General features: G+C 38.0%; 2 protein-coding genes across 4 annotated transcripts; both read left to right on the top strand.

Moving 5' to 3' along the window:
• Positions 1-1,940: 1,940 nt before the first annotated feature.
• Positions 1,941-9,484, top strand: cbx6b (chromobox homolog 6b). 2 transcript variants are annotated; one of them, XM_083566134.1, is made up of 5 exons: positions 1,941-2,249; positions 2,918-2,961; positions 3,064-3,129; positions 4,829-4,895; positions 4,998-9,484. In XM_083566134.1, exons 1-5 carry the CDS (start codon positions 2,181-2,183, stop codon positions 6,243-6,245), a joined length of 1,494 nt encoding a protein of 497 aa, XP_083422260.1. In that variant the 5' UTR covers positions 1,941-2,180; the 3' UTR covers positions 6,246-9,484. The 2 variants fall into 2 exon arrangements, with proteins under 2 accessions (XP_083422260.1, XP_083422259.1); XM_083566133.1 differs by lacking the exon at positions 1,941-2,249 and adding an exon at positions 2,372-2,468.
• Positions 9,485-15,121: 5,637 nt separating this feature from the next.
• On the top strand, positions 15,122-23,417 carry nptxra (neuronal pentraxin receptor a). 2 transcript variants are annotated; one of them, XR_014537652.1, is made up of 6 exons: positions 15,137-16,018; positions 18,363-18,615; positions 19,191-19,432; positions 20,708-20,887; positions 21,970-23,180; positions 23,217-23,417. XR_014537652.1 is itself a non-coding variant. In XM_083567100.1 (5 exons), the coding sequence occupies exons 1-5, from the start codon at positions 15,368-15,370 to the stop codon at positions 22,201-22,203; spliced, it is 1,560 nt and encodes a 519-aa protein (XP_083423226.1). In that variant the 5' UTR covers positions 15,122-15,367; the 3' UTR covers positions 22,204-23,417. The 2 variants fall into 2 exon arrangements, 1 of the variants encoding a protein (XP_083423226.1); XM_083567100.1 differs by having other exon boundaries at positions 15,122-16,018; positions 21,970-23,417.
• Positions 23,418-25,818: the final 2,401 nt, after the last annotated feature.

The raw sequence follows: 25,818 nt of genomic DNA, 5'->3' as shown, positions 1-25,818 counted from the left end.
GTTAAGCACTGTGAATACTTTCCAGATGCACTGTATGTTAAATAGCAGTGTTATAACTGTTTGAACAGTGTAATTAAGTGCCTTTACTAAGAGCATATAAAAGTATTTTATATGTCTGCCTTGTTTATACCATCTCGGATGTTCCCATCGCTGATGATTATATATTTATTTCTATATACTTTTAATTTATTATTATACGCAATGCAGAATCTGAACAAGTTATTATATTGCATTTAAATCTAAATCACATGTATTCGTGTGCTATCACTTTTGTGTTAACACTTCAGGCTCAAGGAAAGTGGTTAACATGGCAAAGTGTATTTGAGCTAAAAAAAACTGGAAAACATTACACACACACACACACACACACACACACACACACACACACACACACACACACACACACACACACATTCCTTAAATATTACACTAATCTAATATGTGTATGTACAGTATATACTATACACTATATATACAATGTGTGTGTGTGTGTGTGTGTGTGTGTGTGTGTGTGTGTGTGTGTGTGTGTGTGTGTGTGTGTGTGTGTGTGTGTGTGTGTGTGCGCACATGCGTGCGTGTTTATAATAGTCAAGTCATATGGGTATGCTTATAATATATAATTAATACAATTAAAAAAATAATAATAAATACACATTTTACAGAACAGCAGAGTTTAGAAACACACTACTTTTACATATTTTTATTTATAAATATGGATTAATTTATTTCCAATAGCCTATTCTCTTCATTTCTTAGTGTTTCTCTGTAAGACACTTCTGAAACAAGGAGTGTCTGTTTACACAATCCAATTAGATTTTAGTCATCACTTTACATGCTGCCAGTGGCAAGGGAATTTGCCTTGAGCATTCGGAATAAGCACAGCGAGTGCTTACAGCATAAAGTTCATTTTGCTTTAATTCTATTGCTTTAACCAATCAGATTTGGAGCTGGCTATACTGGGGCCATCAAGCAGGCGTACAGTAGCATCGGCATTTTCATCTCCTTTGATTGGATGGTCAGAGAGCGTGCTAGTCAGAACTTGCATCTGTAGCAAACTGTACAAGCTGAAATATATTTGCGTGGATTTAAAAGCTGTTTTTCATTGCACAATTACTGACAGAGGAAAATAAATTTAATTAGTTGCACTTACAAGGAAATTTACAAGATGGTCTTAAACAGTTGTTAAGACTTTTATATTTTATAAAACTTATACATGTGTATATTCTTTTCCCATAGAATTTTGCACAAAACCACACAATATCACAAGAATTTGCACAAAACTGGTGCAAAGAGAGGTTAATATTGATGCTTGTGCTAGCGATGATGTATGCAGGCAGTGAAGCTGTGGCTGCAGTGAAAGGAGACTTTTTGAATTGTGTTCATTGGATTTCTTTCGGTTTGCTATACCTGCTGTGATGTGCTCTGTAATACTGCATTTCTGTATAATATTGAAGGTTTCCGTAGCCGTGGCGTCATAATGCAGCATTCAGAGCAGGATTAATTCAGGCAGGACACCACTGAAGGGCTACTGAATTTGGAAATATATAGAAAAAACGCATTGGCAATGAGGAAGGTCCAAAACTGCCTCTATAGAGCTACATTAAACCCCTCCCACTTTCATAAACTCCTGATTCTGTTTAGCATATCGAAATGCGATTGTTTCCCGTGGGCTCACCACCTGCAGGAGGGACCGTAAGGGACCGGTGCTGAGAGGATTGGGCAGCAGTCGAAGGCGGGGGCCTTGACAGCCCGATCCCTGGACACAGAGAAGTGTCTGGGGAATCTGCTTAGACTGCTGCCCCCGCGACCCGAATTCGGATAAGCGGGAGAAGATGAAGATGAAATGCGATTGTTTGAAAGCCGATATGATTGACAGTTGCCCCGCCTTTCGCCCCGCCTACCGCACCCCTCGCTGCTGCAGCAGTTCTTCGACTCGATGTCACGTGACGCACCCCGCCCACCATCACTGGTCGAGCTGCGCGCGGCTCCTGCCATCCATCCCCCCCCCCCCCCCCCCGACACCCCCACCCCAAACACACACACACACACACACACACACACAGACCATCCCGCCCTCAGTCTTACCCTATCCAACCCTCCTCCTCCCCCTCCTCCTCGGGCACAGCGGGGCTCCTTTCCTTCTCTTCAGCGGGCGAAGCGTCCTCCTCCTGGGCCACACTATGGAGCTTTCAGCGGCGGGGGACCGCGTGTTTGCCGCCGAGGCCATCCTGAAGCGGCGCGTCCGCAGGGTTAGCGTGTTCTCAGTTTCATTCTGCGGCCTGTGCAGAAACTTTGCTTTCTCTCGCTCTGTCGCCGCGCACACACACACACACACACACGCGCGCACTGAGTGCATTTATTTTAGTGACAATGCCGTGTTTTAGGTGCGGTTCCTATGAAAAAGCAGGGATTTATACGCACTTTCGGTGGTGTTTAAGGCCGAAATCCATGCACCTGAGCCTGATTTGGTGTGTGTACTGACGGGGCTTTAGATGCGCCTAGCCGTGCTTGCTCTGGCTTATTTGTTGAAAGTGTTGTGATGCAGAAAGCATTAGCCAGCAGGCTAGCGGTGGATGTATGTGTGTGCGGCTAGCGTTAGCCTGTAACACACAGACAGCTGTTTTGTGTCTGCCCGATTTGCTAATTTTGACAAAGAGCAGTCCGCCTGCACTTAGCAGGGCCACGGTTTATCTGGAGCAGAGAAATACCTAAACTGAGATCATTTCTACTGTACTCTCTGACCATCTCTCATATCGTGATGAGCTCTTTGTTGGGGAAAAAATGCCTGTTGTGATTAAACCTTTCGAGGAACTGTGTAGATCTCTATGTAACACTCTGGTCTGCCTTCAACATAATCCTGATGTGCTGGAGATGTGTGTAGACCCATTTTTTTCATGTGCTTTTGTTTTTATTCCAGGGACGCATGGAGTACTTGGTGAAATGGAAAGGCTGGGCTATCAAGTAAGTGATCTGAAATGTTCACACATTTTTATTATAATTATTACTATTGTTTTGTTGTTTATAAAGTGTTATGAAATAACTACTTTTGTTGTGTGTTTGTAGGTACAGCACTTGGGAGCCAGAGGAGAACATCCTGGATAACCGCCTCGTTGCTGCTTTCGAACAAAAGTGAGTGAAGTTCACGTATTACCTCTGGGTCGTGCCAATCTGATGCAAATCGGTGCTTTTCATGCGTGGATTTCACTGTCAGATTGGATTTGCACACACCTAATCCGATGTGGTGTTTGGGGTTATTATGTGCCATGCATCAGTTGCAGTGACTGACACAAGGCAGGTCTTTCACTAAAACCGAGCACACGTGTGAATCGTTATGTCCGTGATGTTTTGTAGAACTTGCCAACAGAAGTTTCCAAGAGTCAGCTTGTTTATTGTGAGGATGTCAGAATCGGTGTTTGGCTGATACTCAGAGATTTAATGTCAATATTTTGTTGAGAATAAAAACTTGAGATCGGTGCATCCCCATGGAAACGATACAAAAATTTAACAGCAAATGCAAGACATACATACTGGTTTAAAGCCTTTTGTAAATAAGTATTTGTAATAAGTAATTTTATTTTTTATTTCAATATTTTTTCAATATGGAAGCAAACTTTGAATGCAACTTGGATTTAAATATGCACATGTATATGAACATTTATTTGATACTATTTTAATGCTGCTGGTTGTGTTCTGGTATTTATATATATATATATATATATCAAATAAAATCAGTCCCATGCCTAGGTCTATGGCAACTTTCAACCGTTTTAACTGTATTATATGCTTTCTTTCCGCACACACGCTGGACGCTAGTGTCATTAATCTGCCATAACCCAACAACGTTTGTGGTGCAAGAAAGTGCAGAATCATCATGTAGAGGAAAATGAATTGGGGGGAAGTTGTTGTCGCGCCCTGTGATCTCTTGTGAACAGAGATGAGTGTGCTCTCGCTGCAGTTATGGCTGTTTGATGTGTGACTGATTTCAAGTGGTCTGTATGAGTGAATGGTGACATTATGAAAGACTCTTTCAGGAGGTAATCAGTCATCGTAAACTCAGCCATGGGGCCCTACACTGGTACATCCGGTACACCAGTATTAGCAGGCCTGAGATTGCTAGTGGTTTGTTGAGTTAGGTGTGAAAATGGAGATAGAGCAAGGCTCTGTACTGCTTGATCCTTGACATCGGTAGGCAGTGTAACAATTTGAGTATTGGGGATTATGTATACTAAATTATGTGAATGTATTTAGAGGTTTATAGAGATTTTAATTTATACTTTCACCAGAAATGCCAATAAAGAGGGAATTACAGTAATCTAAGGGGTAAGATTATGAAATTCCTAATCAAATAGCCATCAATTACAGCCGAATGTTTTGTCTGGAGGAGCAGCAAGCAAAATGCCTTCTTTGTTAGGGAACAAAACATCATCTTACTGAAGCTGGTGTTCTGTAATAATTTTATTTTTGATAAAATTCTTGAAAAACGTCTTTTTTTACAATGAAGTGAATCATTGGTGACTGTTGCAAAGCAGTTTCAGTGTTGTGTAAAGCTGGTTCGTAGTAAAATAATCTCTCTTTTCAGTTGGGAGATTGAAAGTGGTCAATAATCAATTGACAATATTAAGATTTAAGCTACAGTAATATTTTGTTAACTTCCACCTCACATGCCTTTTATATATGCTTCTCCTATATATAGAAAGATAAAAGTAAATATAAAGACTTAAAATGTGTGCTTCTCCAATGTACCTGATGATTGTTTCTTATAAATTCTATAAGAAACTTATTGTCTCTTAAAAATCTTTTTTTTTCTTTTTTTTTTTTTATAATCCAGAGAGAGAGAACAAGAACTCTATGGACCAAAAAAGAGAGGACCTAAACCTAAAACACTGCTTTTGAAGGTTGGTATATGTACTGCATGTGCTTAGTTTGTTTTTATCCGATTCAATAGACCTGTTGTGGAACAAATATACTCTATTTACCTTCTTTATCCTTTTCCCTAGTCCCGAGCACAGGCTGCTGAAAGCTCACCCAGAGTCCTTGAGTTTAAACCTATTCGTCCCCAGCCATCTTCGAAACCCCAGCCTGTACCTGCTCCAGCACCTTCATACCATCCCAGTATCCCTTCAAATGCTAAGCTGCAGTCGGGAGCTGCCCAGCCTAAATTGAAGAAAGACATCCACCGGTGTCATAGGATGGCACGACGGCCTTTGCCCCGCCCTGACCCTTTAGCTCCTCCAATCGGTTCTTCTGGTCCCTTCTCATCTCGTCCTCCAGTGAGCCCTTTCTGTGAGACAGTCCGCATCCTTAACCGAAAGGTCAAACCTCGGGAGGTCAAGAAGGGACGAGTGATCTTAAATCTAAAAGTAATGGACAAGGCTGGGACAGCCAATAACAAAAGGACTCAAAATTCCAGTCTTCAGTCTCATGTTGGGCGTCCAAAAATTCCCTCTCGGAACAGAGTGATTGGAAAGAGCAGAAAATTCGGAGAGGTGTCTTTTAGATGCCTACAGCAACCAATGAGCGGAGCTGGATTTTCAGTTTTTAGAAAGCCGATAGAGGCTTATTCGATGGACACTTTTGAGGAAAAGCCGAAAGCGGACCAAAGTGGTCACAAGCCAGGTACAAATCCATCGGCATCATCTTCTCATAGTTCAAAAGTCAAGACCTCAGCTGTGTCCGAAGCTTTTGTCGAGCCACCTCGATCTGCCTCAAGCTCAGAGGTCTCGGATGGTGAACCTCATCTTCCACATCCACCCCAATTCCACCCCAATCAATTACCCCAATCAGGTGACTCCATCTCTCAAATTTCACATGCTGCCAAATCTACTCCTCAGCTAACAGACTCGAAAGCCAAATTGACTCAGTCGGCTATGCCTTCCTCCCCAATGTTCTCTTCTTCCTCCTCTTCTTCATCATTATGTTCCTCATCTGAAGACAATGAGCACATCCTGGATCTCTCTGTGCCTCATGGAACCGACAGGCGAGCCAGACAGCGGCAGCACTTTCGTGGCCGACGGCAGCCTAAAGTTCCCGAAATTCCCATATCCGAAGAGCCCTCGGAGGAAGACCAGGATCTGGATTGGCACCCGGAGATGGCTGCACAGTGTGCCAATGTGGTCATTACGGACGTAACAACCAACCTCCTTACTGTCACTATTAAAGAGTTTTGCCATCCTCCCGGACTGCCAGCAGTGGCCTCTTCTCCCTGCTGCACCAATAATTTATCTTCAAAAAAGACAAACCCTTAATCAACAATAAAAAAAAAAATGCTTTTTGACCTCCCAGGCCACACAGACTGTCTTTTACAGTGATGATGCTTGGAAATAGGTTTTACATTACATATTCTAAGTGTATGCAAATCAGAAATGTCCCAAGAAATGTCCTATGAGCCAAATGTTAAGATTTGACTCATAGTTCACAAGAAACGAAGGACAAAATAACATGTAAGCACTATTCAAAAACTCAATTCTCCTCTGATAGACTCTCTTGCCTGGTCTGCATTTGCATATTGAACCATGATTGGCTTTTATATTTATAACATTATAACTTTTCAGTCTGCTGCAGTGATGATTTTGCACTTTGACCAGTCAGTGCACTTAAACTGATTCCCTCAAATGGATTTAATCAAAAAAAGCATATTTGAAAGATGTTACTTACTGTCTTGGAGTATTTTGCTATAGCTTTTAGATATCAGGGGTGGAAAAGGAATGATTATTGTGGTTGCTGGCCCCATCATGTTTTCGACTAATGCAGGAGCCGATGTAGTACTTACTGTTCTATTTCCATAAAAACGGTTAATGAATATATACGGTATATTTTCAAGATGAATAGAGAAGGGCATTAACATTACCACCTCTTCACCCTATTCTAGGTGAAGATTAATGTTGACCTTTTATTGAACATCTGTGCCATCTTTAGTGTGAAGCAGACATGCATTTCTCATGATTCGCTTATTATCTTTTCTTTTTCTTTTGGTTTCCCTACATTTTAGCTTCACATTGTATGCAGCTTGTGGGGATGTACACTCTGGTTATTTTTGGCCAACTGGAGAGTCTGGTGTAATGATTAACTACCTGAAAGCACCTAACATTTTTATGAGTGTGTAGTAATAATGTGCTTATCTCGGCTGTTTATTGAGTTGTCTTCTTTTTTTTTTCCATCACATCCCACAGGTAATAGTTCAGTGTTCTGAGGTCTACTGCTAAGATACATATTTGCAGACTTTTCCCTTCTTTTTGTTTGTATTCTGTATTCAGAAGAATGATTATCTGGACTCCGGGTAGATGGTTCATATTGCAGAAAATTGGATCATAAATTAATCTTGAAGATCAGGTCGGATTGTGAACTTTTCTCTTATTTGGGTTACAACTGTTCTTAAGCTTCTTGGTAAAGATGAATGCTCTACAGTTTAGACTTCAAATGTTGGTGAACAGAAGATTCGTTATATTTACACAGCATAACTCAGGATAGTCTTCTGTCCTACTATTGGAATCACCCATGTCTATATTTCTTCTTCCAAAAATCTTTTGGGGATGACTGCGTAAGCTTTACTGGATGTTGATGGCTGCCATGTGGCAGTTGTAAAGGAAACACTGTGTTTGATCTCACTCCCAAGCTGATATAATTTTCTTTAGTTAGCCTCCAGTAAGGTCGTAATTAAAGGCAAGCTCCTGCCAAGCACCCAGCTAGACAACATGTTCTTAACACAAATCAGAGACGTGTAGCAGGAAGGGTAGTAGGTTTGCAGCAGAAAGTTAATTATGGAGTGAATTGGTGCAATTGCAACCAAAGACAGCCTTCAACATTGTCGTGTCTCTTGATAAAATCTTAGTCAGACTGCAGCTTCGCCGAACAATGTTCCTCTGAAAGTTACCAATAGGACGACGGCATAGGATTATGCAAAACTCTCACAATGCATTGAAACAATAAATGGGAATAGAGAGGGAAAGAAATATCTTTGACCTCACACTTACTTTCAGCATGTTTTGTTTGTGTCCTCATTTTTTGGTGCATACCTGCTGATTGATGAATTGAAAGGGATTGGTGCATACATCTCATACAAATAATAACGTTGCTCTGATGCTGACACAGCACTGTCTAAAGCTGCCTTCAGTTTTATTTGCAAAAAAGACTCGACCGACAACACGGACATCTGTGTAAACGGACAGAAAAGCCAGCTCTTACAAAGCGAATCATTTGTTGCTTCAGGCTCGAGTTATAAACTGGCGCTTGCATCAACTTCCATTACAAACCCACCCCCAACCCCCCAGAACTCCTAAGCTAATACCCTCGAGTTGTTGTCCATCCCCAAGTTTTTACATCTTTGTACCCGAGTAACCGCATATTTCACTGCTTTGTTATGGGATCTGCCCCACAAATCGACACTTATTTGTAATTGCTAAGTATCACAGTCTTGCTGAATCATTTCATATGCTTGTTTAGTGCACTTAATAGCTTCAGTTTTGTTTGGTTTTTGCAGTGCTTGTATTATTGTGATGCCATTTTTTTTTTTTTTTCTGACATTATTTATGACCACCCATAATAATGTTCCTTGGACAGAAAATGAAGCTTAGAACTTGTAAAATGGCATTTTCATTTATTTATTTGATGAACGTATGTGCCTATAGTGATATAGCAATATAAGCACTGCAAAAAATTTAGTGACATGTTTACTTTCTTATTTAATTGTAATGGTTTGTCATGATTCCAGAGGGTTTTCTCTTAGACTCTAAAACCATGTTCTGCACTTTGTAGTATTTTCCCTGCTCTAACACCCTGCTGCAGATAATTAACAGCCTTCCCAAGTTGGTGAGAACAGGGAACACACGAACAAGGGTTTTCTAGAAAAGTCCAGAGTTGGGCATTTAAGCTCTAACACATTAAGAAGCAGCAGGTTGATGCCATTAGGTTTTAATTTGAGTTAAATGGGACACATTCTCACTGTGTAGATCACAAGCTCTGATGTTATGTAAAGATTTTTTTTACACAAAGCTCTTCAAATCAAAGCATGACTTATGGTTTTTGTTTGAACTATACATTTTACTTTTGTGTGAGCGAGTGAATGAAGGCACGGAGAGCAAGAGATCCTGCCTTATCTATTTATAGTGCTGCAGTATTAATGCTGATGGAATTGTACACTTTTTTTTTTTTTAAACCGGTTTTTGTCTGTAGGTCTTGGTGTGGTCTTTTCGCTGATGTAATCATCAAGCCTTTTAATATTAATCTATCTATGTATTGAGTTTAAACAAAACAAAAAAAAAAAACGTGACATTTTTATTTTTTTGTTTTTGAGTTATAAATGATTTTTATATAATAATTTAAAAGATAATTTGTTTGACTGGTTGAAAAGAAATTAATTTTATTTTGATTGTGTATTCTGTATAGGTTTTTAATTGTCTGGCATAAAAAGAACTTTTGTACTGCTCTGAAGTAGAATAGCTTGTAAAAGAAAAAGTTTGAATAAATGCTTGTTTGTGGTTTTTGCAAATGAATGTGTAGTGCTTAAAAAAATTTTCCCCCATAGTCTTTACCTCTAGAGTGTAATCAGTTCAACTGACAACTACAATGAGAGTACAAAGGATGTGATTGTGCTCACAGTGAGACTGAAACTTAAAGTGCTCTGGTTTTACTCGAATGTGTGTGGCAGATATGTGAAGTCGCCAGACAGACTGTTGGCACCACAACGTTTCACTTTTTTTGCTATTTATTCCACACACTGATTCTTTTTTTTTTTTTTTTAAGTGGAAGAATGTGATTATTCATTTGTAGTAACATTCTTGTGGTGGAAAAATAACTGATCATTACAATTGACATTGGAGACTTCTTCCACCTACCGTATGTTGCATTAATGTATTTTATAAATAAATAATAATTTATATATATATATATATATATATATATATATATATATATATATATATATATATATATAAAACAAAATTATAAAAAGAAAATTAATATAAAATAATAAAAAAGCACATCCAGCAAAATCCAGGTCATTTGTAAGATATTTGTTTTAACAATGTGCACATATGTCCTTTTAAAGTTGCATCAAGGTCAAATATTCAGGATTAATGTAAGACATTTTACGTATACATTAGGTTATTATTTTATTAATAATCTGGGATGATGAATTATTCCTTTTTACTACTGTCAGTGCTCCTATTAGGGGTCACTACAGACGATCATCAGTCTTTGTCCTCTACATCTTCTTTCCAACCAACCACCTGCATGTCTTCCATCCATAAACCTTCTTCCTCCTTGGTCTTCCTCTTTTCCTCCTGCCTGGAGGCTCCAACCTCAGCATTCTTTTATCGATATACCCCATGTCCCTTCTTGCACATGACCAAACCATCTCAGTCTCATCTCTCTTACCTTGTCTCCAACACGTCATCTGTGTGGCTCTTCTAATTAACTATTTTTAATCCTATCCATCCAATGAAAATCGCATCTTCAATTCTGCCACTTTCAGCTTCCCATCATGTCTTGCCAATGCCCCTGTCTCTAAACCATACAACATAGAAGGTCTCACCACAGTCTTATAAACTTTCCCATTTACTCCTGGAGATACCTTTCTATCACAAATCACTCCTGCCACTCTTCTTCACTCACTCCACCCTGCCTGCATTCTTTTCTTCACTTCTATAAAAGTTAACCCCAGGGATTTTAACTCATAATATGGGAAGATGTACTGACAGAAAATCTAAAGCAATAGAAGCAAAACATGGGTGTAGAAAGATTTAATAAACCATTATGAATACAGTACATAATACATGCAGGAAAAATATCAAATATAATGCAGTCTATTAAGATTTAATTCTGCATTTATTATCCTGATCCTGCTTTAGCATTTCCCACAGCCAACCAAAAAGATGTAATAACATAAGATGTGATTTTTTTCAGCTATATGTGTTTTTTCCTAAATTGTTACCAGAAAGTTAGAGGCACAAGATTGTATAGAATGTCTGTGAATATGTTACAATAAAAATGTCGCTTTACTTAAAAGAGCCAAACATGTTCCAACATGACAATGCCCTCAAGCACAAAGTGAGATCCCTTAAAATATGGTCACATGAATTGGAAGTGTGTGGAAGATCTTGAGTGTCCTGCTGTAGAGTTTTGACCCTACTGAACACCGTTAGGATGAACTGGAACAATTGGACTTTACTAAGACCCTTGTGGCTGAATGAGCACAAACATCCACAAGCACACTCCAAAATCTAGTGGAACATCTTCCCAGAAGAGTGGCTGTTATTGTAACAGGAAATAGGGACTAAATGTGAGAAGGGATTTTCAAAAAGCACATACAGGTGTCTTATAATCAGGTGTCTACAAACTTTTGTACATACAGTGCATGTGTTCTGTCTTGGAAACCCACAAAGCGTGTACACACTGTAGTCTCAGGTGAATTTGGGCATACTAGTGTCTCAAGGACATTGTTGTTCACCTGGACACTAGATGGCACTAATCTACCAGCATCTAAAGAAGAAACAGCATCTAGCCCTCACGTGTCTGCTTCTTTTCTCCCATTAGTTGAAGATTAATGTTCCACAGATGCTGCTGTACCAGGGTGTAAGCTCGATTCTGTTCCATATTTATTTCCGTGAGAGAGGATTCATGACCATCACTTGTGATGTAAGGATTCACAGGTTACATGAAAGTCACAGGTGACTTTTCTTATGTGTTGTATGAAATGGTGGCCTACAGGAAGCTATTAAAGGCAGCATAATCAAAGCTTGGCTGTCTACTGGGATAGCTAAAAATAGACTTTCTGCTCTACCGGATCTAGCTTCCCACAAAATGAGGTTGCAAAGTGATAAATCTGTCAGCCCTGACTAAAAAAGAAACTGATTAGAAGAATGTGTGCTGCAGAGAACTGATGAAGCAGATCTATGTGTGTGTGTTTGTGTGTGCCCGTGTACATACATTTGTTTTACTTAACACTGCAGTTTTTTTCCATCATTCTTTTTTCGGTTTTGTGCAGCACTGTATCAAGATAGATTGATCAGATTGATCAGGGACTTTAGTGCCTCACCATTTGCAAGAATAAGGCTTTTTATATACATTTTTCACATGTAATAAATAATGAAACATTCATAGATTTTTCATAAATTTAATAACCCCAATTCTAAATCTATTTCTTATTTTAATGCAATCCTTATAAAGCCCTAAACCCCAACCCTAAAACACAAGCTTATGTGTATTTGTTATTTTTAAAAGGGATAATTGCCTAATATTGGCAGAAATCCTCTTTATTTTCCATATATACTTTCAAAGAATTGTTTTGGACTACATTAAGATTCATTTTTAAATCGTTTATTTCTGTCACTGATCTCTGTACTCCAAATATTATATATCTATATTAGATATTTGCAATATTTTATTCCCTCATACCTGTAGAAAATTTTTATATTTTGTATAATTTTATTTCAAGAGCAATAAAATGTTGTCTAGACCTTTAGGTTGTTTTGCAATAGATTTCTTATTTCAGGATGAACATGGTAATTTCATTCACAGCATTAAGCAGATGCCTATATCCAAAGTTATTTAATAGTTTCTATGAAACATATTTAAATGTATGGTATTTAGCAAACACCCTTACAAACCTTTACATTATTTAAACTAATTACATTTACATGCATGCATATAAAAGTGCACTGTCTTAACCAGTGAGCTACAACTTGTGCTGTAATGTATGAGATCATGGGCTAGTAAAACACTGAGATAAATCTATTTCATAGAACAGGTTAGTAGAGGAAAAATATATACAGAAATCTATTTTTTTCATTAATAAGTGATATTTTAAGTGATGATAAAGTGAAAGAAACATGGGGTGTCCCACAGGAAATACCCTCTGTAATCGATCTCCCTTGTCATGGGAAAAGAGCTTTTTGGTACAACAGATTCAAATGGTTGTTGATCTGAAAATCTTAGGGTGAGTCAAATGAAAAACTGCAGCATAAATTATGAAAACAGTGTTTACTAGTATATATGATTAGTATATACTAATGGTCGAATGTTGTTAAATAGTACTACCTTAAACCTCATACACTGATATAATATCTAAGTTTTCATATAATTCTGAAAAAGAACAAATAGAAGCAGTTACAATATTAAGCACTATCAAGGCCATGCAAGTTTCAGGAACAATTAACATTGCCTGGGAATTGGATACAAGTATATTGAGCATATATATAGTTGCCTCTGCCAGAAGGTTACGAATTAGCTGGTGGTAGACCTTTCATCAAGATAAAATCTGAATTCTGAGTCTGAATTCTCCAACAGTTCACACTTACAAACCTGAAATAAAATGTTCGATATGAAGGAGCGGTCAATGATCCACTACTAGTATTCTCTGAAATTGTTAGACATTGCAGGACTGTTATTTTCTTTAGCAGAGGATTTTCAAAATGATTGGCACCCCCACAACTTTGTAGGATAATGGTCTTAACTGATACAATGCAGCAACTTTGCATGCACTCACTAAATACTTTATTAGAAACACTATTGTAATACTGTGTGGAGCCACCCTTTGCTCTCAAAAAGATTGAATTATTTTTCAAATCCATAAGATGTAAAAATATTCCTTTGAAATTCTGCTCCATTCTGACATAATTGCATTACACAGTTCCTGCAGATTTTTTTCACTTGCACTTTCATTCTGTGAATCTCCTGTTCTACCACAACCAGAACATTTTAATAGGATTTATATCTAGTGACTAGGACGGCCACTGAAGAACACTGAAGTCATTTCAATTTATGTCATGGTGCATCATCAAGCTGGAAGTAGGCGTTAGAATTCAATTTAATTAATTTTTATTTGTATAGCACTTTTAACAATGAACATTGTCTCAAAGCAGCTTTACACAGATAATGTGGTGATAAAAAATAAACGTTCTTTATATGTGTAAGTTTGTCCATGATGAGCAAGCCGGTGGTGACTGTGGCAAGGAAAAACTCCCCGAGATGGCATAAGGAAGAAACCTTGAGAGGAACCAGACTCAAGAGGGAACCCATCCTCATCTGGGTTGCACAGAATTTCCATTAATTGCAGATAAACAATGTTGCGGGGTACAGTGATGGTGATCAGAAGCAAACTGTAGTCCTAAGTCAGTGTGGCAGATTGTTGACATTAACTACAGTACAAATCCATCCTCAAAGCTCCCGTTCATACTCCGAAATTTTATGGAACCACCCAAGGCATTGATGAGAAACCATCCCCAGCTGGCCTCCAATCAAAGAGGACATTGTCCAGAGGCAGGCCTAGACAAAGTGAGAAGATCTGCAGAGGGAAGAGGGACAGGATCAAGGGATACACATTGTCAATAACAATACAAAATTATTATGTATGAATATTCAAACTATGCTTCATTAATATTAACAGGCAAAAGGTGTTCCAAGAAAGTATTCCCCAAACCAACAAACCACCTCTACCAGCTTTGACACAAAGCAAGTTGAGCCCATAGATTCATGTATAAAATTCTGTCTGCTTCAGCAAAAAAATTTTTAGACCAGTCTATGTTCTCACAATTTTCAAAGGTTTCTGGAATCTGATAGTGCCTTCTGCTGATGTAGCCTATACATCTCAAGGTTCAACATGCTATGCATTCTCAGTTTTCTGCTTTACACAATTGTAGAGTGCTTATGTGAGTTTCTGTAGCCTTTCTGTCCGACCCAGGCTGGTCATTCTCATTTGACTTGTGGAGGACTTAATCTTTGGATGAAAAAAAAACTCTAGAAATGATTGTGTTTAAAAACCTAAAGGGATCAGCAATTACAGTATCAACTAAATACAATGCAATATTTTTCCTATTCTGATGGTTGATGTGAACATAATAAGCTGCTGACCCTGTTTGTGTGCTTGTATTTGCACTGCTGCTATGTTTGGCTGATTACATAATTGCATTAATGAGTTATAGGTACAAGTATTATAGAGGTATGCAGGTGCTTCTAATAAAATGTGTGCCAGGTGTTTAAGCATGTGTTAATTTTTTTGGCTCATTTAATTTTGTACGTGAAAGCGGTATATCAGAAGTGTACGCGAAGTGGCGCACTTTTGAATTGTCAGAAGGGTAGCGGTATAGTGATAGTAGATGAAGAGATTTGCGTGGCTGTGAAGCAGAAATAGGGGGCGGGGCTTTATAGTGAGATCAGACTACCCTGAAAACACTGGTGGCATCATTAGGAAAGGAACCCGCTAGTGATCTGCTGTCCTATTATCGTTATATAGCTTCAGATCAGACGAAAAATTCGGTAAATTAATAAGATTCTGTGTGGCGTTTTATTTTGTTATCGTTTTCAATTTTTCTCATCTTTACCGCCTGCTCCAACCGCAACCCTGAAGTTCATCGTTGTGATCTTGGCCGCCGGGATGGTGGCATTTGTCGGAGCCGTGATCTGCATCATCGCCGCGGTGCACGGCGGCTCTCCATCGCCCGCAGCCGCAGCCTCGACCGCCACGCAGCCGCTCGCCGAGAATCAGTCGCTGACCGCGGGTTCGAGTGTCCTCGCCTTTTCGTCGGGCTCCGTGGCGCGTGTAGGACCGATAGACGCGCTCCACGGCAGCGGAGAGAGAAACAGCCCGGGATCTCCAACCTTTTACGGTATCACCGGTGTCAGAACAGGAGGAGATGGCGGACAGCAGCAGGTGGTAACAGTAAGCCGGCTGATCTGCACTCCGGTTCCGCCTGGAGAGTGCAGTCCGAAAGGCTTCCAGGCGGACGAGCAGTCCGTGTACGCGGCGGAACAGTGGGGGGATCTCCGCGCCACGGCCGAGGAGCTCAGGCGCACTGTGGAGCAGCAGGAGGAGGAGATACGCGCCGAGCAGCGCACCATCCGCCAGCTCACCGGCAAACTCTCCGTCTGCGAAAGCGGCACACGCATGAGCGATGGCTTATGGGCTGGGAGAAGAAACAGAAGAGACGGACTTATGCTGCAGGACGACGCCGGAGCTCCTGCACTCACCGTCCGGGAACTGGAGAAAGCCATCATGCACATGCAGGAGCGCATCGAGAAACTAGAGGTAAACAAGCTAGGGTTTTCAGAGATGTGTGTGTGTCTGTGTGTGTGTGTGTGTGTGTGTGTGTGTGTGTGTGTGTGTGTGTGTGTGTGTGTGTGTGTGTGTGTGTGTGTCAGAAATGGTTTCAAAACACTAACACTGAACAGTTAGCACGTATAAAATATTGCAATATACCATTTGCAATAAATACCTTTAAACGTGTAAATATAGTTTGCCTTTCTTTGTTCACGTGATGTTCCTATGGTAGGTTCCTTAAGGTATTGTATAAGGTTCCCTTAAAGTAGAACCCATTTAGAAAGTTGCCATTCATTCAAAACAATCTTATAGAAACATTGCTTCTTGGAGAAGCTTTGAAAGTAACTGCTACACATTTTGTTTGTTGGAGGTGTATAATGTCTATTCAGCATTCATATATGCAAACCGTTTGGTCTGGTTGTGCATGTGTAACTTATAGACCTACAGTTGTATATTTAATGCATATACAGAAATTAAAATGTAAATCATGGATTATGCGAAGGTTGAAAATGAAAGAGAAAAAGAACTATAACGCTGGTTGCAATTTACTTATATAAACAAATATATTATTATTCTGGCGCTGGGAATAGAAAGACAAGAAAAATAAGAAAATGAACATGGGCACCAAATATCCAATATCAGTCTGTCAGTAGACTTTCCCAAAATAAATCGCACACAGTTTTGTCCTCCTACACCAATTCTTCCCGAGGAACGCATCTGCAGAGCTGCATAAAACAATTTCGTGCTATTTATATTTCAGCATAAAACTACAATCTCTACAATCCACAATTGTGAGTATAAATGATCTTGTCAGAAACTGCTTGCAGCGCTTGAAACAACCTGTAGCATGTGATTCCATAGTGTGTCTTATTACCAGAAAATGCCTCCAGCATTCAATTGTGGAAAAGAAGCATGATGGATGTTATGGTCGTGCAAAAGTGAAGCAGAAACCCACGCAAGGCAGGACAGTCTGTCAGAACGCCGGCATTTGTACACGCGCGCGCTCACTCGCGCGCACCTACACAAACACGCACTCGTACACGCGCATGCACGCGCGCACAGACAGAGCGACGATTTTGCAGAGGGGTGGTAGGATTTTGGAAGCGAGTGTGATGTGCAGTCACACATATATAGAATATAGAATATAGAATATATAACATTATAATTATAATATAATTATATTATAATATATTACCAAATATATATTTAACATAGCTTAGATAGATAGAATAGATAGATAGATAGATAGATAGATAGATAGATAGATAGATAGATAGATAGATAGATAGATAGATAGATAGATAGATAGATAGATAGATAGATAGATAGATAGATAGATAGATAGATAGATAGATAGATAGATAGATAGATAGATAGATAGATAGATAGATAGATAGATAGATAGATAGATAGATAGATATGCAACCCTTTCCCTCCGTCGTTTCTGCTCCGCTCACGTGTCGTGGCCGCGCTGATGATTTACGGCTCTGCGCTATAGAAACGCGTGGCTGTGATTGGCTGCAGACGCAGCGCTCGTGCATGTCCCGCGTCTGATCACGGGTGTGCCGCAACGGTCATCAGCGCGCGCGAAACCGAGAACGTCGATATTATTCCTCACACAAAAATTGAAAAGCTGCGTGTGAGCAGAGCATCAAGGAAAATGTGCAAGAAATACAGTCTTCTACTGTGAAGCTACCAGGACTAGTGTAACCATCTATCTATCTATCTATCTATCTATCTATCTATCTATCTATCTATCTATCTATCTATCTATCTATCTATCTATCTATCTATCTATCTATCTATCTATTAAAGCTCAGTAACACAATAGAGCATGCGTGATCGATCACATGGGTCAGAAGATGTATGGGATCTGTAGCTGCTGCAGTGTAGAGTGCTACTGTGCCTGCTATACCCACAGTCCAATCTGATGATGCAATGCGGCTGAGTGTGAATATAAATGTGAACATTTTCAGCCAAAGTGTACTTATCCCTCCTTTTTCATTTTTTTTCCATATCCCATTAAAGTCAGGCTCTGGGTACAGACCTGAAACTGATCCAATACTCACTTTTCTTCTCAATATTTAGTTGCACCTACTTTGAAGCATGCTCTGATATGTGTTCATGCACAATTCCTGTTAAGCGATTTTAACAATGAATGTGGTCCCAAAGCAGCACTTCACCTCAGCCTCACTTCAACAATGTGTAGTAGTTCAAAAAATAGAATGAAATCTATCCAATACAGAGCCAGTAACAAGCCAGTATTTCTGTATATCTATCATCAAGTGTGCCCTGTTCAAGACTCATTAATAATGCATCAGTGTTCTTGTAGGCAGAAATGGCTCCACTGGCTCACAACTACAGCGAGTCAGGCCAGAAGGGCAAAGGCAGTGTCTCAAGTGCAGTCACGGTGCAGGGAGCTGCAGCACAGAGGAGTGTAGAAAACCTGGAGCGAGAGCTGAAGCGGAAGATGCAAGTTCTGGAAGAGGAGAGGAAAACAATTCGTAAGGAAACGCAGAAACACCAACAGCATATTGACCACGGACTGGATGCCGTACACCAACGAATCAGCAGCCTTGAGCAAGGTGAGGGACTGATTTAACAAGTGGTTTTATAGAGCAGAAGGGTTTTCATACAGTACTTGTACAGTATGATTATTTTTGTATATAATAATTATTATTTAATGTTTAAAAAATAATTGAAATAATGTGAATATAAATATTTGAATGTGCACAACTCACTGGTTTTCATGTTTGTTCTCATGTTTTATTTCCAGTATTTGTACTCTCAGTCCAAATTTCTGATTTTATATATGTACTATATATATTACTATAGTTTATTATATGCACTGCAGTATATATATATATATATATATATATATATATATATATATATATATATATATATATATATATATATATATATATATATATATATATATATATATATATATTTCCCCATATATCCTTTCCCCAAAGAACTTTGAGTATATAAGCAGGGAGAAGCTCAATCTATCTGTAAACCCGTAATAAAAAAAAAAAAACCATCTTGTTAATTCCTGTTAAGTGCTGTTTTACAACCATAAAACACAAAACTGAAAAACTAAAGCTGGTGGTAGTCACTATTTGTGCATGTGTGTGTACATGTGTCTGTTTGTCAGGTTTGTCTGAAAATAGGTTCCCAGAAGGTTACAGACTCTCTTTTCCTCTGAGGAGCAGTTCTATGTATGCTTTAGTAAAGCGAGCAATCCCTACACTCCATGCCCTCACTGTCTGCATGTGGCTCCGACCTGCGCAGAGCATCCTGGGAACTGCAGTTTCATATGCCGTGTCAGAGGAACCCCATGAGCTGGTGCTGCAGCAGTTAGTGAATGGCCCTGTTGAGCTCCTCATCAAAAATGAGGTATAAATAAGTGTTGTTGTTCTTTTTTCAATCAAGATCAACTACTTTCTCTCAGCCAGTTGAAAACCATGTCTCGACATTCATAGCCTGTTAGGTTTATATTGGATTTTAAGTTTTGTGATTTAGAGTAATGCTTGCCAGAAACTTGCACAACACAACCTTTGCTGTGATGTGTTTAAACTATCAGTAATTTAGAACAGTTCTTCAACTATGGGTCTGGGTTTCTTAACAGGTACCTTAGATACAGTAGGTCTGATTAGAACTTGTTATGTGTATGGAAAAACCTTGTCAGACTTTGTAGGTTATTACCTTTCATTTTCATAAAGCAGTTTGCAGTTGTTAGCAATTGTATCATCCATACAAATTCATATTTAATTTGTCACAGATATAACAGTGCAGTGAAATGTTCACAATAGGTCGGTGACAAAAAAGGAAATAAAAGATTAAAAGAATACATATATTCTTGCATAATTAAAAATCTTTAAGGCGTTTAATATTTAAGATTTTTCAATAATAGAGAGTACAGAGGAATAAAATAAAAATACTAACAATATAATAAAACTGTATTTCTATAAAGCTGATTTAGGACAATGTCCAGTGTTAAAAGAGCTATGTGAATAAAATTTGATTGAACTGAATATGATTGCAGTGCCAAATAAAATTGACAATAATATAAACAGAATATAGAGTGTACATATGTAGTAGCATTTATAATCTTTGGATGTGCTGGTGTAATCATATGACTATAATTAAATGTCTATTTTTTAATAAGCTATAGTATTTAAAATGATAATTATGCTAGCAAATGCTGCTGTAGCTCCATTTCTTGGAACGTCTTGTAAGTAATGTGAGTTGACAGATCAGGGTGATTGAGAATATCATGTGTCTAGTTACGACATTTTGTCCACAACCTACAAATCAGACTAAACATTGGCCAGCATCATTAAATGGGTTGTTTATCTATTAATTACTGTGATCAAAACACTGTGCTTGTATTTTAATATCTTCCTTTTATTGTTGTTGCTGGCCTTTAAATTAATAAATACAGTTCAACCTGGAGTTCTTTCTTTGACAGCCCAGCTAATGGTTAGAATTTCACAGAGATTGTAAATCTATAAAAAACAGCATAATTGACATTCATCAGATCCATTCTCTGTCCCGTGGCCTCTTGTTATGCTCAGCAGATCAGTATGAAAATGTTTAAGCATACTCTGAAGCCATGTTGGGAGGAAGGATGCTGATGAAATATTCAATAAGTTTTCCTTCCTCCTGTAGGTGGCACAGTTCTATCTGAACCTGACGGCGGGTTCTTGGCAGCACGTGTGCGCCAGTTGGAACAGGAGAGGAGGAGTGTGGCACGTATATGTGGGTGGCAAGCTGAAAGGTGAGGGGAAGGACCTGGCAACCCGCCACTACATCCGTCCCGGGGGAACGCTTGTCTTGGGCCAGGAACAGGTGAGTCATATACTGGCTAGTGCACAAGACAACCGGCTGAGCTGAGAACTACCCAATTATCGAACATAAGAGCTACACAGGTGTATGTATAAATATATAGACAAATGATACACAAAGGATTTTATTCCTAATCAGGGATAAATGTATAATTATTGGTTGTCAATCTGATGTTATAACACTGGTGGTGTTTCAATTACTGCACCAAGAACTTTGCAAAATCATGTTATAGTAAAAATAGGAAAAGGCTCAAGAATCTTTTTCAAAAAAGCTGCATTTTAATTTTTACCTATGAGAGTGTAATTAGTTAGTGCTCTAGTTTGCAATGTATCCATGCTGTTGTTTTTGCACTGATAAATTTAGACTGCCATTTGGAACTGGGATACCACAGTCAACATTCAAAAATGTTATAGTTGGTACACTCCTGGGCAAAAAGGCAACATATTAAAGTTTTACCAGTCCTATCAACAAATCACTGTTCAGGAATCTAGCACAAATTAAACAAATACTGAAAATCTCGTTATGCTCTATCAATCCTGATTTCATTTCTGAGCCTGTTATAAGGCCCCCAATGGACTGTATCAGATATTTTGGAATGTTTTGGTATGTATTATTCAGGATTTCATTTCATCATGAATTTACCCCCTGCATAAAAGAAGACTATATAAGTGAACTTCCACATTTTGCAACAGTTGCTAAACCTCAGTAAAAGTAAACGAGAAAATGGTTGCACAGAAGCTCTCAGGAGTGCAATAATTTAATTTTGGGACCAGCAATTTACTGTTAAGACCATACAAACTTTTTGCTTTAATTACATAAGCTTGGTCCATTGTTTTGTTGCCTGGGGAATATATGGGCTTGTTTCTGATCGAGGAGAAGTTTCTTGTGTGTCTTTTGGCTGACCATGTGTCTTGGAATTTATCCATCAGCTTGGGAGTGAGAAACATAAAGTGCTTTAAGCAAGTGGGCAGCAATATAGACAAGACACACATTTTATTTCTATTATACACTGTATAAAACAGTTGAAAAGAAATGTTTCTTTGGTTTAAAACTAAATCCTGACTGCTGTCATCTCTTCCATACAGGGTTCAGTGGGTGGACTTCGTTTTGAGGCATCACGGGCTCTTTTAGGTGACCTGTCTCAGTTTAATATGTGGGACCGGCCTCTGACTCGTGCAGAGCTTTCAGCTCTAGCTCACTGCAGCACAGGCATGCTGGGTAATGTAGTCCCTTGGACCAGCCGTGAGGTTGAAGTTTTTGGAGGGGTCACCAAGCAGTCGGCCGAGCAATGCAGTTATCACACTAGCGTGCAACAGTGAAGGGTGACAATTAAATCAAGAGGTCATATGATGAGAGAATTGTTTGAAGGGTGTCTGAGACAATGTCCGGTGAATGGAAATGTTTGTGTGGAATGTTTCTATAATTTAATCACTTAAAGTCAAACTATAAGAAAAAATGTTTATTGTTTATTTTTACCAGAAAGATTTTTTTATGTTTTTGAAAAGAGAAATGAGAAAGGTTGGAACTTCACAAACATTCCATGTTCAGTACTTTCCACTTTTAATTTAATAAGAGAATTACATCGGCTTGTTTATTTCTTGCACTTTATATATTTTTTTTACTTCTTCATGTTGAAGATGTTACATAATAAATATCTTCAGAAAAATTCAACCTGATTGCAATGCCTGCTGATAGGGAAACAATTAAAGGTACTTCACGTAAAAAGTAAAAATGCAATGAAATATAATCAGTCAGGTTCATATTTATTGTTCAAAGTTGTAATTAAAGTGTAGACTTTAAGCATTAATTTAGGGGGTTTAACCAAAATATTTTTCATTAACCAATCAAGCCATTTACCCCCCCTAAAATAAACGCTGAAAGTAATAAATAAAATTTTGATTGTTTTATTTTATATCCATCTTGCTGGTATAGAGCGTCTAAATTACAACACTTGTGTCAATGAACAAAACTCTATGCTAAAATATGGTCCCATGTTGTAGATTACTTTTTAAAGAATAAGACACCCTATTATCTTAGTTAAACTCCTGATTAAATACATTATTTATATTGATAAAACAGCCTGAATTGTTGTTCTTACACTTTCATGTTCAGTGCCTACAACCAGCTCTTGGATGCTCTGACATAATCAATACAGAATCAAATTCTGCTTTTGCAGAAAGACACTCTATTTGCCAACAGAAGTTATATGGAGATTTTGGACACTGTCATCACTCAGACATCTATGTGTCGGGTAGATATGCATATTTGTGTCTGAACAGCACAAGAATGCAAAGTTGTGTAAAATGAATAAGCCAAAATGGAAATATGCAAGTTAAAGTGCAATACATTTGTTAAAACCATAAATGATTACAATATGATATACAAATTAATGCCCAGGTTTTAAAACTTTTCCATTAAGGTCTCTGGGGTTACTCTTTAAAGCCTGTTACTTAGTAAATACAGTGAAGCTAGTAAGCATGTTAAGTAGGTATCCTTAAAGAACTTGAAATCAGTTATGAAATTATTAATAATATTTTTTTTCTGTTGAAAATTTTGTCTCAAACTGTTTTTCTACCTGACTAGCCATAAAGTCCATAAAGCATTAATGAATCCATGATGCAGTGCATTTCTTTCAGCCATTGTTCTTGATAATTGTATGTTTAACTTTTGATAACTGTGATTTAAACCACATTCCATATAGAAATGAGATTGAATAGTAGGTGTACTATGTAATATACTGTTTATTTCATGTATATATATATATATATATATATATATATATATATATATATATATATATATATATATATATATATATATATATATATAAGGTGTAAGTAAGGTGGAAAGGTTCTGTTGAGGTGTCCGTCCTGAAATTGAACACAGAGCGAATGCCAGCAAACAGTGGACTTGCACCTGTTATAATTGCAGAAATAACTAAGAAGATATAAATATTGTTTTGCACATTTTCATGAGCGATATTTGCAAGCGGCAGCAGCATGCAGTAGCACAAGAATGAAATTCTGACAGCTGAACTGAGAAGAACTAACAAGTTATCATTTACCTTAATGGTTTATTTTTTTTTAGACTTCACAGATGTCCAGTTGTTTATTAAGGTTAATGTGGTGCCTGTTATTTGTTTTAAATTTAAACTCGTGGTCCCTGTGATGTCATGTACTTGGTGTATACATAAAAATATCTTGTTAAAAAAAATGTTGCTTGTGTTTAAAGCTTTTCTGCTCTCTTTTTTTCTACACAAGATTATTTTCTAAATTCTTCTCATATCGCTCAAGCTTTCACTGCAAAACATTTTACTATAAGGAGTAGAGTTGATTTCACTCTTAGGAAATGTCCTTTCTTTTACAGCCTTGGCTGCTTAACGGTGGGTGTCACGCACACGTGTACTCAGCCGCTTCTCATTTATTTCCTGGAACTGCTGCCGTTACTTAGCAACTATTCTTGTTCATTATCACATCTTGCTACAGAGCAATAAACACAAGCATGATACACAACTTTTAGGTCACATGGCATGCTCTCTAAAAACATGTGCTTATTGTACAAAATTTATCACATAACAGATTTTCAAAGGCTTTTTACTTCCTTTTTCACATCCTCCCATCTCCTGCTTCTGGTGCTGTAATGCAGTTCAGAATGATAAATGAATCTATGAACAATACTCTGCTGCAATGGATTATTAAAATGTCAATAACAACAAATGAATCGGTTAATGAAGAATGCGCAATGCCTGGAAACGACTACACTGGAATGGACTTTTACAGAACAGATATGCACAATTATGTACTGCAGTGTGTTGTTTAAGAGGTGCAGGTTTAGGGATTTTCTCACTCAGATTTCAGCTGCTCTTCAGGTATCTGGATGTACATCTCTAATGCACTCTGTATATAATCCTCAGTTTTTCAATCGGTCATAACACCCTATGACATTATCTCAACTCACAGGTGTTCCCATTTGTCTTTTCTAATCTAATGTCAGAATTTAACAGTCCTATTATATTTTCTGTCGCTCCTACAATTTCTCATTACCTACCATGTGCCTTTATGAAGGAGTGCACAATTAACAAAATCTCATCTAGCAGCCTGACTAAGTAGTCCAATAACAAAATGTTAAGCTTTTAATTGTTTTTAAAACAAAATATTAGACAGGCAAATGTGGGTAAATAAAATAATTAAACTGTGGAATGCTATTATTCACAAATCCATAGTTCAAAGGAAGCAATGAAGCACACAGCTGTGGGCATTTGTTCCATACTGTGGTACTTCTTTGGGGTTAAGCATTCTGCAGTGTTTCAACTACATTTTACATGTGCACATTACCTTGCATTTGCAAATCTTCCTACATGCTACATTCAATAAAGGAATGTCTAGGTCTTGTTCTACTATTTTCTTTCTATTTATCTTCTCTATTTCTCCATCAGTAAGAGCACTACTGGAACTAGGGTGTTGCTGTAAATTTGTCTGTTGGCATGTGTAATTGGGGCAGATAAAATGGTAGTTTTTTTTTTTTTTTTTTTAAGTCAATTAGTTATTTCCGACAATCCTCCTCTTTCGTCAACGGTGCAAACCTACTTTTGAAGAAAATAGGCCACATATTCTCCTTCCAGTCCTCCCAAATTGGAAACTAGATTGGAAGCTACTAAGATTCATCATAATAATGTAAAAGCAAAAACTTTATTACATAGTTTACCTCAAGAAAGAGCTATGAATTAACACACATCTAATCTCACAACTGACAACATTTAAAAATGTTTTTTTTTTTTTTTTTAAAGGTAACATAAATAGCCTACATCAAGCAGTTTAAGTTCATCGCAAAAGAAAATCTAAAGGTCTATATTATTTTACAGCTTTCAGGGTAGTAGATGAAAAGCAAGTCCTATGTACCTAAATAGATTGTTCATTATTCCTCAGTAAATGCAT

The sequence above is a fragment of the Silurus aristotelis genome (assembly GCF_946808225.1).
Source record: "Silurus aristotelis genome assembly, chromosome: 17".
NCBI lineage: Eukaryota > Metazoa > Chordata > Actinopteri > Siluriformes > Siluridae > Silurus > Silurus aristotelis.
Note: the sequence above shows the minus strand (reverse complement) of the source record. Positions and strands in the feature narration are given on the sequence as shown.

What these genes read in the sequence shown, in the direction of transcription:
- cbx6b (XM_083566134.1), top strand. Translation starts at nt 2,181, where the DNA reads ATGGAGCTTTCAGCGGCGGGGGACCGCGTGTTTGCCGCCGAGGCCATC. An exon ending in TGAAGCGGCGCGTCCGCAGG is followed by an intron (nt 2,250 to 2,917) that starts GTTAGCGTGTTC and finishes TTTTTATTCCAG; the next exon opens with GGACGCATGGAGTACTTGGT. An exon ending in CTAAAACACTGCTTTTGAAG is followed by an intron (nt 4,896 to 4,997) that starts GTTGGTATATGT and finishes CCTTTTCCCTAG; the next exon opens with TCCCGAGCACAGGCTGCTGA.
- nptxra (XM_083567100.1), top strand. Translation starts at nt 15,368, where the DNA reads ATGGTGGCATTTGTCGGAGCCGTGATCTGCATCATCGCCGCGGTGCAC. An exon ending in AGCTCCTCATCAAAAATGAG is followed by an intron (nt 19,433 to 20,707) that starts GTATAAATAAGT and finishes TTCCTCCTGTAG; the next exon opens with GTGGCACAGTTCTATCTGAA. An exon ending in TTGTCTTGGGCCAGGAACAG is followed by an intron (nt 20,888 to 21,969) that starts GTGAGTCATATA and finishes TCTTCCATACAG; the next exon opens with GGTTCAGTGGGTGGACTTCG.